Source organism: Maniola hyperantus, chromosome 11 (assembly GCF_902806685.2).
Source record: "Maniola hyperantus chromosome 11, iAphHyp1.2, whole genome shotgun sequence".
Classification (NCBI taxonomy): Eukaryota; Metazoa; Arthropoda; class Insecta; order Lepidoptera; family Nymphalidae; genus Maniola; species Maniola hyperantus.
The window spans coordinates 7,592,645-7,605,560 of NC_048546.1; the positions used below are offsets into that span (position 1 = coordinate 7,592,645).

Consider the following 12,916-nt stretch of genomic DNA (forward strand, 5'->3'; position numbering starts at 1 on the left):
TTTATACAATAAAACTTAAAGCTAGCCTTATCTAATTACTACATAAATCATGACCGCGTGGAATGGTGCCAAGAATACTGGCTGCATTTCCGCGCTGGACAGCCAGGCTGATCCGTTGCGCAAAAAATGAGCCAGCCCTTCTGTCACCAGTTGTCAAAGTCAAATCGTGTTACGGTGTTGCACTTGCGTCTTGCACATTTTAAAGATTCTTTGTATTATTTGCCGATGTTTAATAGATTTATCACTCGAGTTAACAATTTCAAATGCATATTCGATGCAATGTTATATGGAAGAGAGCAAAGAATTAAGTTTGGTTCATCCTAACGCTTGGCAAGAATGGCTGCATCTGCCAGCGAGATTGAAGACTTCCTAAGTGGACCTCTTATTTCGTGGGTGAGTAGTCAACGATTGATAATCCATTAATATACTAAATTGTCCGTATTTTATCGATGATTTATAACGCTTCCAAAATAATTCAATTTAAATACCTATTGAGTAAATTAGATTTGTTTTTAAAGCCCACTCTACATAATTTTAAAAAGCAAAACCGATATGCTCACTCATTTATAAATTAGACAAAGTCTATTAGAGCTATGTAGCGGTATGCCACTAAAGGAGAAATCAATTAAACAATGGCTTAAAATGACCTCTTTTCTGAACATCTTCCCATAGTACTTGATACACAATGATGTGTTTTGTTCATATGCAAAGTTACTATATTCTGAAGACTTACACATTTAAAAACATACTAGTGATGATAATGAAAATATTACTTAATATATTCAATAATGTACAATATAAAGTTTAAATAAAAAGATAAATTTGCATTAAAATTAAAATTTTAAGTAATTCTTAATTTAATGTAATGTCAGGTGCTTTGTTTATTTATTAGGGTTCCGTACCTCAAAAGGAAAAACGGAACCCTTATAGGATCACTTTTGTCTGTCTGTCTGTCTGTCAGTCAAGAAACCTACAGGGTACTTCCCGTTGACCTAGAATCATGAAATTTGGCAGGTAGGTAGATCTTATAGCTGACATTTGGGGAAAAATCTGAAAACCGTGAATTTGTGGTTACATCACACAAAAAAAATTAAATTGTGGTCATGAACTAGAATTAGTATTTTCAATTTTCTAAGTAAGATAACTATATCAAGTGGGGTATCATATAAAAGGTCTTCACCTGTGCATTCTAAAACAGATTTTTATTTATTTTTATGTATAAAAAATATGTTTTATTTATTTTTATGTATAAAAATGTTTATGATGTATCAAAAACTATGATACATCATAGTTTTTGAATTATCCTACAAAATGACGAAAAAATACAACTAGTACGGAACCCTCATTGCGCGAGCCTGACTCGCACTTGGCTGGTTTTTTTTATTAAAGGACACTTAACCCTTGACTCTGACCTCTGATGGTAAGTAATGATCAGATGATGCAGGTTAACTGGTTATAGTAGTTTTAATAAACCCATACCTCTAATCAGTTTCTATGTCATTCATATTAGAAAAGAAAAATTATGAAAATTTCATTTAGATTTTGTTTTTAGTTCAAATCATGTCTCCCAGAGCCAGAAGCATCAAGAATTATTCTTCCCTCTTCGATGGAGATATCCTACACCACATCTACCTCCAGATTGATCCGGAACCATCATTTCACATAACAAAACTAACAGGACTTGAAGACCAAGCACTCATATTGGGGAGAGTAAAAAACTTTGATGCTATAGTTAAGAATGTAAAAGCATTATATGATGAAGAATTGGGAATGACACTTTTAGTTGTGCCAGAGTGCATTTGCTTGGGAAAGGCGCCAGAATCTCGTGAGGGATTGGAAAATATGAAGCTACTGGCTCTATTATTACTTGGTGCAGCTGTTCAGTGTCCTAACAAAGAAGTTTCATTACTAGAATCAAAGAACTGGATGTTGATTACAGCACAATATTGTAGAATGTATAAAACAGGTTTGTAGTTGCATATTTTAATTTTGCACTCTGAATGAAAAGATGACTTGTGGCTACATTAATAGCTTAAATAATATTAACACCTGAAATTTCAAACGGTTTCAGTAGTTTATATACTTACACCAGCTTATGCTTGCGACTTTGTCTGCATGGACTATACAATTTTCAAACCCCATTTTACCCCCTCAGGGGTTGGATTTCAATAATCCTTTCTTAGCGGATGTCGACGTCATAAAGCTATCTGCATGCTAAATTCAGCCCAATCTTGGTCCAGTATTGAGCTGTGCTTCAGGTCATCAGCTTTTCCTTTCACTTTGTCCATGTAGGTTTTAAAACCAGTTGGAACTCTAATTTTTCTAGGATAAAAGACCAATCCTGATCAAGTGTCCGTAGCTGTCTTGAGGATGTGAACTATCTCTATGCCAAATTTCGTCAAAATCGATTAGCAGATAAGCCATGACCAGGTAACAAACAACAGAGTTACTTTAGCATTTTTGGCGCATGGATTTACGTTTTTCAAAATCCCATGAGCCTGCTTGTGAAAAAGTAACTGACTGTTGCATTTGTATATTAGTATGAATGGAATGGATTTATTTCTAAATTACCTGCATATTTTATGCATTGCCCATTGACTAGGCTGATATACAGACCATGTTCATTTTTTAACTGCCATTTGTCATGATAGGGGTCTTATCGTTTGTGGTGCACCCCTATGAAAATATACTGCACCAGACCGAATTGTATCAACAATTCTAAATATTAATTAGTAGCTTTTTTAACAATATTGTGTTGATTTAATTACTTACTATGCATCATTTATTGAGTGTGTTGTATTATATGACGCTAGATTTTGCCACAGACTGTCCACATTATATTATTTATAGCACTCAGGGATAACTTCATTCATCAGTGAAAGAATTTTCAGAATTGGATAATTAGTTCTGGAGATGACCCCCCCTATAAAGTGTGTTTAATAAATCATAATAACAAGACTGCGTCCGCGTGGGCTACACAAATTTCAAACCCCTATTTCATCCCCTTAGGGGTTCTTTCTTAGCCGATGTCTACGTCATAATAGCTATCTGCATGCTAAATTTCAGCCTGATCGTCCAGTAGTTTTGAACTGTGCGTTGATAATCAGTCAGTCAGTATAAGATTGATTTAAGGGCCCCAAGCAAAGGCAGGGCGAGTCAGCTATAGTTATGGTCATAATTATAACCACGCATGACCATTTAAGATCTAAGTTAAATATCCTAATAAGCAAGTTGTATCCAGGCTAAATGATTCCATAGTATATTAATTGCACATCTTCTTCTTCTTCGCTCTGGGCGAGCTGGCTGGGCATTAATTGCACATATAAGGAGAATAGTTTAAGTAATCAGTGTAGTTACACAGTAGTGTCTATTGGCAATGATAGTAGACTAGATGACCTTGACTTGCCTACTATACTACACCATGAGAGTAAACATAGTTGTTTCTTACTATGAATGTTAAATGTTTTTAGGGTTCTGTATTTCAAAACGAAAAAGGGACCCTTTGGATCACTTTGTTGTCCGTCTGTCTGTCGTGTCTGTCAAGAAACCTATAGGGTACTTCCCGTTGACCTAGAATCACGAAATTTTGTAGGTAGGTAAGTCTTATAGCCACATAAGGGGAAAATCCAAAAACTGTGAATTTATTTATTTATTTTATTTTATTTTACACTTTATTGCACACAACACAAAGTAAACATTGAAAAAACACAATACAGGATCTTAATCTAATAGCTGTAGCATGCAAAGGCGGCCTTATCGCTAAAGCGATATCGCGGAAGCGCTGAATTTGTGGTTATATCACAAAAAATTAAAATGTGTTCATGAACAAATATTTAGTATATTCAATTTTCAAAGTAAGATGACTATACCAAGTGTGGTAACATATGAAAGTGCTTTACCTGTACATTCTAAAACAGGTTTTTATTTATTTTATTTTTATTTATTTTTAAAATGTCGAAAAAAATAACCAAGTATGGAACTCACACTTGGCCGGTTTTATTTATTTCTTGTCTGTCTCCTAAGCTTTTCACGGCCCATGATGAAATTTGGTACAGAGTTAGCTTACATCCTGGGGAAGTACATACTTTTTATCCTGGAAAATCAAAGAGCTCCCACGGGATTTTTAGAAATCCACGTGGGTAAAGTCGCGGGCATCATCTGGTTTAGAATATAAGTATGGAAGTATGGATATATCTGGGCTACATAAGCAGAATAGGATATAGATCTATTTTTGAGGACCCAAAACTTTTAATTTGGTCACTTTTAATTTATGACAAGTCTCCTTTCATTCCTCATTGTTTTTTCTGTAAAATTGAATGAGACTTCAAATCAAAACCACAGCACATCTTAATTGTATACTTTCAGGTAACAGACATGCAAACAGTTGTATTGACACCAGATGCAATAGATCTATTCCAATCACCAACTATGTTTAATCACATGAGAAGGCTAGCCAAAGAAAGGGATCATTATTTACAAAACTGGGCATCTTTAGTTCTTAATGAAGGTTTGTGTGAAAACGAAAATGAAAATAAAAGTGGAAAAAGCAGATCAACACAAAATGTCAATCAGAATAATGGCGAGAGCCAACATCTGGCTGTCGAATTAGCCGATTGGAAAGCAAGGCTTAGAAAACAAAGACAAGAACTGTAAGTATCTACCTACTTTTCAGTATCATCAATCTCATGATGGTAACCATATCATATAAAAGTAAAGTAAAAACTTTATAATGTAATTTTTTTAGGGAAGAAAAATCAGAACAGCTTTCAGAATGTCGAGAAGAATTGGAGCATACAAAGCAAGTGTTGGCGAAATTACGTGCAGATAGTCAAGAGTGGTTTAATGAAGCCAGAAAAGCAGCAGGATATAGAGATGAAGTTGATGCTCTTAGAGAAAAGGCTGAGAGATGTGACAGGTACGAGTATATGAGATATGTTTTGTTATAATTTGTTATAATTAAAAAAAAACTCCTATGATGCTCATGTTTATTTTTCATTAGGTTAGAACAAGAAATTCAGCGGTATCGTGATCGTCTAGCTGATGCTGAATATTATAAAACTCGAGTAGCAGAGTTACGCGAAGACAACAAAGCTCTAATGGAAACAAGAGATGCTTTGGAAGAACAACTACAAAGGGCGCGTAAGAGAGCTGAACAATGTTTAACTTTGGAAGCAGCTATGATAAAGCTAAAGAGAGATGCTAACGACATTGCTTTGGTAAGTATAATATAGGCCAGTTGTTTAAATTGCTAATAGAGATATGCAGTACCTAACTCATGTTTCTTTTCTTAAAGGAAAGAGATGCTGACCAGCAAAAGATTCAAGAACTCATTGAAGAAAATAATCACTTACAATACATAACTAGATCTGTTTTAAGCGAAAGTAATAATAGTAATTTAGATACAGATAATGAAGGCGAAAATACGTTAGAGTCGGGTGAAAACAGTTTATCGGAACAATTGACGAGTAATGCACAAGCGCGAGCCTTAAAACTTGAACTAGAAAATAAAAGACTTCTTTCTACTATAGACAGTCTCAGAGAACAATCGTTATTAGAAAGCAGTGACAAAGTTTTAGAATTAGAAAAAGAAAAAAAGAGACTGACGCTGAAATGTGAACAGTTACAAGAAAATTGTAACAGGCTCAAGCAACAAAACTCAGAATTGGAGGAAGTATTTAAGAATGCTTTAGAAGAAAATCGCAAGTTACAAGATTCATTAGATAAGCAGAAGTCTTTTATGGACAGACAAGCTATTGACAGAGATTCAGAGAAAAATAAGTTACAAGACTTTGAAACGCATTTGGAATCTTTAACTAAAGATAAACAAAGAATCCAAATGTTATGTGATTCCATTCAACGACGAGCAGACGACCTGGAGAAAACTTTAGATTCAAGGACTAAAGAACTGAACATCACTAAGCCTGAAGCTGAAAAAGTAACAAGACTGATCATACAAACAGAAGAATTAAAAACAAAACTAACTTATAGTGAAAAAGAGACTCATAATTTACAAAGAGAAGTCAATAAATTAAAAGAAGCAATAGAGGAGAAAGCAGTGACGCTTGATACAGTCACAACTGAAATTGAACTTAAAAATAAGGAAATTGAAAGATTAGCAAGACAACTTGATATAAATCAGACATTATGTAATAAGCTTCAAGACTTAGAACAAAAAACACAAGAGCTAAAATCGCATAAGAAAGTGGATACAGAAACAATACAAACTTTACAAAAAGACTTAATATTAGAGAAAGTTAATTTTGATAAGTTGCGAAACTGTATGGAAAAATTAGGAGTGAATACTTCCGAAATTATAACTAAAGACGTAAACGTCGAAGAAATGTTGGAGAAAGTAATAACTAATGCAGACCACGAGACGTTAATATCTGAAATAGCAGCAAAAGCAAATGTTTTTAAATTAGTACCTTGTAATTGCAGTAACAAAGAAAAACCTGATGTCGATGAAACTATAATTAATCCACAAATGGAACAGTTATCAGCTGATTTAGCAGCATTGCAAGTTTCATTAGAAAACTGCAAAGCTGAAAATGCAAAACTGCAAGTTAATGTAGCTACATTAAATTCGCAAAATGGATCTCTGATTTCGCAGCAAATGACTTTACAACTTGCAAATAGTCAGCTAGCTGCAGAAAAGGAAGAAATATTGAAGCAATTGGAAGTCTTAAAGGATAAACAGGATAACCTCTTGCGCGATCAAGTAGCTTTGCAAACACTTCACGAACAATTGAACACAGAATATGAAATGTTACTCAGTGAAAAAGAGCCGGTAAAAGCAGCCATTCGGGACTTAAAAACTGAAAATAGGGAGTTAAAAGAAAATTTAGCCACTTATGAGAAAAAGGTTGCAGAACTTGAGTTAGAGCGTGAGAACCTAAAAATAGAATCTAGAAATTTAATTAATCTTAGAGCAGAACATTCAAAACTAAAAGAAGACTTCAGAAACTTATTTACTGCAAGTGATCGCTTGAAAAATGAGTACAGAAATATGCAAGAAGAATATAGAAATATTCGGAGTGAAGTTGCACAATTAAAGCTAAGGAATACTGAGATGTCCGGCGAAATAAACACGAAATCCGAGGTCTTTACAAGTATGGAATTAGAAATAAGCAAAACAAATCAACATTGTGATATGTTGATACAAATGAATAAAAGTTTGGATGCAGATAGAAGATCATTAATGGATCACGTGTCTCAACTTCTCACACAGTATCACGAGTTACTAGCACACTCTTTAAAGGACAAACAACACTATCATGAAGAAGAAAAAATGTTCGCCGACAGAGTAAACGCTCTGTGTCGTCAAAAAGAAAAATTAGAAGAGAAAATTATGGAACATTACAAAAAACTAGACAACTGCACTCCGAAAAGACGAGGATTCGGCGCATCATTCGTTAAACGAGTGCGGAAAGCTGGCACGGACTTGATCAATAAAGTGCCGTCGCGAAGCAACAAACGCATAGAGGACTCGAGTCGATCAAAATCCCAGCTCACGCTCGCCGGCTCCGAGTCCGGCGAATCCGACCCGGGTAGTCAAGATCTAGAGAAACTGTGCAAGATTTCCGACCCAGACCAAGGCTCCTCAAATCCAAGCGTCGAATCACCCAGACACAGTTCCGATTTAAGTTTTAACAAGCGGTTTGATGACACTCTTTTTAAGAAATCTGAAAATGTAGATATGTCGGCATCGCTACATAGTATAGACCCGGTGAGAATCCCGAGCGAGAGTAACTTCGTCCGGAGGCTGTCGTCGGCGTCCATCCACAGCGGCGGAGGTGACGACGCTCTGATGCGCGCTCGCGCGCGGCGCCCGCACAAAGCCGTTCCGCCCTTCACATCGAAATAGTTATCAAGGCTTAGAGAGGAGAAACTAGTTTGGCCTGCAGGTACGTATTTTTAGTACTAAATATTTTGCCGCAATACATTTTGTAAACTTTTCTTTTGTATGCCCAATTTGCAGTTCTGTTGTACACAATCTCTTAACTAAGTTTATTTGAGAGATTGTGGTTGTGAAGAGTAAACTCAAAAGGTATTGTATTGGATAGCACCAGAATCTATGACTAGAAGAGATCTGTCAATTTATTTTAGATGTGTACAACAGAATTAGTCACATTGTGAGTTAGTTTATTTATATTTAATTTTTCTAAACAACCCGCAAGTAAATACTGCAGTAAAACTACGCGTATATTATAAAATGGTGAAGCATTTATTAATCTTTCATAATATTATATTGATTAGCAAAGTATGTCGTATCTAAGATTATCATTTTCTGACCATTCGCAGCGTCAACACCATCTCCCGTATTCGGCGCAGCCGGAACTCGTCGAACGGTATACTTGGCGGATGACAATCCGGAAGTCAATCTGAATAGCAAGCCGCAAAGTACACCAGTGAAGGAAAATCCTACTTACTTGGTTTACAATAGAATTTCTACGGTAATTGGCGATGGAGCTTGTAAAAGCAGTGGAGACAGACCGATGAACGAGCATCACAGGACGCAGGAGCAGCCGCGCTCAGTGGACGACAGCGAACAAGACAGAGACGACGCGCGGCGGACGGCGAGTCGCAACGACAAGCCTGACAACTCTAAAGAAACGGCTATATGGTACGAGTATGGGTGTGTATGAATTTTTTTACGAGTCTGTCTAGTGAAAGCTGATATTGGGAAAGAGCGGCAAAATTTTTTTAGGTAGTGTATCCCCGTGTCTAACTAGGAGTAGACGTATTTGATACTTTATATTTTTTTAATAATTACCTATGCAGATTGCTATGATTAATGAATAATTTTATTGATCTAGTAAATAGAAAACCTGCGGAATTTTATAGTGTTCTGCATTACTTTTTTATTATTTAAGTAAGCATAAATTATTTAAAAATTAGAGTATCAAAAACAAGGTAAGTTTATAAAAAACATTTTCCAATGTTGCCGATTTCTAAAAATTTACTATAAGTTTTCGTTAGACAGACTACTGTAAAAATATTTTTTGTGCTTGAATAGACTGATGGGTTGCCTTGAATTTCGAAATGAAATTGAAAATGTGTGATTATATCTGTTTGACACCTATATTTCTATTTAATATTAATAATAATAATCATTTAGTTTAGTAAGTATTTGATGTAACTTGTTTTGTCGTAATTTTGTGGAACAGTATTATTCAGCATTTATTTTTAAAGTGCACTTATTTCAAGTTTTACTTTGAAAAGTAATGTTGATGAAAGTCTTTTTTTATGTAACTTGTTTTCTGAGGCTAGATTTGTTACCCAGTGATGTTATTCACCCTTAGGTGATCAAATTATTTTATTGTGAATGTGTCTTGTGTAAAATGTTATGCTGACCATGGAAGTATTATTGTACTGTGTGATGTGACATAATACCTAACTGAATGTTGGTATTAAGCGTAAAATTTAACTTCTCACGCGCTATTTTAACTTTGTGTCAAATTTCATTACAAAATTGCGATTTTAGTCCTTATTTTAAAGGTGAACCCGTACTTTTGACATGACAGTTGACCCATAGAGCTAAAATGGCGCGTGAGGAGTCATTTTGTAAGGACTACTATTGTGTAAGGTTTTGCTTACGTAACTATCTCCGTTGAACAGTGCACTTAAAAGTCCCATAATATAGTATTAGTATTTTAAAATTGAATATATCATTTTGCTTTATTCTTAAACAATTTACAGCATAATATTTACATACAGCGTATTCAAACCAATTCTGCTGTAATGCATACAGCATAATTCGTTTAAATATGCTATAAAGTACAAAAACAACACTGTTTTTTCTGCAGGGACAATTTTTAAAACTACAGTACTATTTTCAGTCCTGTCAATTTAGTATGCTTACCTATAGGGGAAAGAATCTTCCATAATATGATTTTGGCTGACATACTGGCAGATTTTATTAGCTGTATCGTACAAAGTGTAATATGTAACTATTTATTATTTAATTTCTAATTATGTAAGACGGCTAAACTCATGTTCTTTTGTCCGTATGCCAAGTCCATAAGTCCATTATTCAGTTATTTTGTTTCGATTTTCAGCATATCTATGATAAACGATGTTAAAGTGCCTGCAATATTATATCATTATTGTATTAAATTATTGTCTTGCCAGTTGTGTGACAGTAACTTTATATTTTTAGGGTTCCGTACCTCAAAAGGAAAAACGGAACCCTTATAGGATCACTTTGTTGTCTGTCTGTCAAGAAACCTACAGGGTACTTCCTGTTGACCTAGAATCATGGTTCTGGTACTTCAGGTAGGTAGATCTTATAGCTGACATTTGGGGAAAAATCTGAAAACCGTGAATTTAGGGTTAGATCACACAAAAAAAATTAAATTGTGGTCATAAACTAATAATAAGTATTTTCAACTTTCGAAGTGAGTGACTATATCAAGTGGGGTATCATATGAAAGGTCTTCACCTGTACATTCTAAAACAGATTTTTATTTATTTTTATGCATCATAGTTTTTTAATTGTCGTGCAAAATGTCGAAAAAATACGACTGTAGTACGGAACCCTCATTGCGCGAGCCTGACTCGCACTTGGCCGGTTTTTTTTTTATTTCTTGTGCAAATGTCAGTGAAATGTTCTATTATAGAATAGAAACGTTAAGTGTGCGCATGTATAGTCCGCGACAGGTTGAGATCGCTACTATAGTCATTTTCTCAGTACCTAGGTATAATATATGAGATATTTTGTTCACTAGGCGAATTACGGCGGAAATTAATAAATCTATCCGGAATCTGTTACTAAGCAACGTTGTTAATATAACTGTCAAAGACAATACAAATGTTTGAAAAATAGTAATGTTGTTCAGTTACTATCGACAGGTTACGGATAGAATAAATTTTATTAATGTGGCCGTTAGCCTAGTGAAATTAGTTAAATAAGTCAAATGTCTGGCAGAACTTACAACTTTAATTGCTCACATAATTTTATTCACGAGGCCAAGGCCAAGGTTTTAACACCAATATTAATATTATTTTGAACTAGCTGATGCCCGCGACTTCATCCGCGTGGAATTAGGTTTTTAGAAATCCCGTGGGAACTCTTTGATTTTCCGGGATAAAAAGTAGGCTACTTTTTACTATCACTTTGTCTTTATGCAATACGATACCCATATTTACCATACACACCGTGATTTTTTGCATACCCATACAAATAATCACGTCAATCCTTTGCACCGTTGTGACGTGATTGAAGGACAAACCAATAAACAAACACACTTTCGCATTTATAATAAGGCTACTGATATCTATACCTATGTGATTTGATTTAAGAAAATAATCGCGCACACTTAACGTTTTGACCTTGTATTATTAATGTGAACTCTAGGTAGGTAGGTATGTTTTTATTTATGATTTATGATGATATTTTTAATGAATTATGAATCTATTTTATTTTAAGGACAACAATAATATTTGATTTAACTTTAAGGTACTTACAAGTAACATAATAAATAGATTTTATTTTGTGTGGACACTATTTTTAAATTGATATTATTTTTTTAGTTAATAATAAGTAATATGTGTGACAATAGTAATAATTTTAAAACTACTAATCCCAGTGTACCTTTACTTTAGTTAGAATATAATATTATTATTTAGTTATGTAGATAGGTAAATTATCTTTCTATGGTGTACTCAGGTAGCATTAGCAAAATTTTAAAGTTTTTTTACATAATGATTCCATATCGATATCAATATTAAAACTAATGCATTTAATATTTAACTTATGCAGTGTAGAGGGGAGCCTTAAATCACAATTTAATTCTATAATTTTACTTAAATCAAAGTTCTCATACCTAGTAATTCTATATTTACTTAAGTATTTTTATTATTATATTAATACTATAAAAAATTAATTTCAAATACAAATACCTAGTTAAATAAATATTTTTTAGTACAAAATGATGTATGTTTGAATGTGAATTTTTAGTTAGGTAACAATTTTTGATATAATTTTTATGATACAATAATATAATATTGTATTAACGAGACTGTGCTTACATTTTTAAATTTTAATACATACTTACATTTATTTGTATATTCATTTTTTTGTCCCAAGTATTTTTTTTTAATAATATCAACAAACTGATCAACTTATTATCAACTGTCCAATAATTTAATCTTAAATACGGATTTATTTACGTACCTAATTATTATTTTATTACAAGAACCAATGTGAAATAAATTTTTAATACATATCAAAATGGTTACCATGGTAGATGTCACCACCAGTCGCTTAATCTTTTTCGGCATTGGCAGTGCAGGGACCGTAGTCTAAACGGTGTAGAGTCTAGATAGATAGACCGGCCGGCACGGAGAGCATCTCTTTAGTGTTTCACACTGAGCGCATTGGGAGCATCCTTGTCATCCCATCTTGTTAATAATGAGAAAGAAAAGAAATGTAAAAGTCAAAATTTGCACTGCTCTCCACGCCTCACTGTCTTAGGCGCAGGCCACATTGGGAGCGAAGCGAAACTAAGGTTAAGGTAAAGTTAAGCTCTGTGACGGAGTTCTCTGTGTAAACCGAAGTATGAAAAGACGCGGTAGCGACATCACAAACAAGTTCGTTTCGCTTCGCTCCGTAGGTATGTGGCCTGCGATCTACAATTTTTGATGTGTATTAAAAACCAACAAAATTTTTTAGCACTACAAATAAGCACCTCCAAAATGTTGCTTCGCATTGAGCCACTACGTTTTATCTGAGGGAATGCTGGAAAGTGAATGCTGGAAGTTTGTATGATAGTTTTTCTGCATTGCCTGATTATGTCCAACTTGATTAGTCAGCTGGTTTTTGAATAGTTTAGTTCAGTTTTTATCAAACATTTTTATTATAATAGGCTACTTGACAATTTTTTTAAGTTGGTCTTAAATGGTTAATATTTGTCCT

At 34.1% G+C, this 12,916-nt stretch overlaps 1 protein-coding gene across 1 annotated transcript; it reads left to right on the plus strand.

Moving 5' to 3' along the window:
- The first annotated feature begins 333 nt into the window (after positions 1-333).
- On the plus strand, positions 334-12,866 carry LOC117986636 (girdin-like). The gene is given in 11 exon segments (XM_034973510.2): positions 334-393; positions 1,553-1,580; positions 1,583-1,897; positions 1,900-1,929; positions 1,932-1,966; positions 4,366-4,649; positions 4,745-4,915; positions 5,000-5,216; positions 5,294-7,846; positions 7,848-7,908; positions 8,302-12,866. Coding segments are annotated over 11 exon segments (4,095 nt in total). The 5' UTR covers positions 334-336; the 3' UTR covers positions 8,646-12,866.
- The last annotated feature ends 50 nt before the right edge of the window (positions 12,867-12,916 follow it).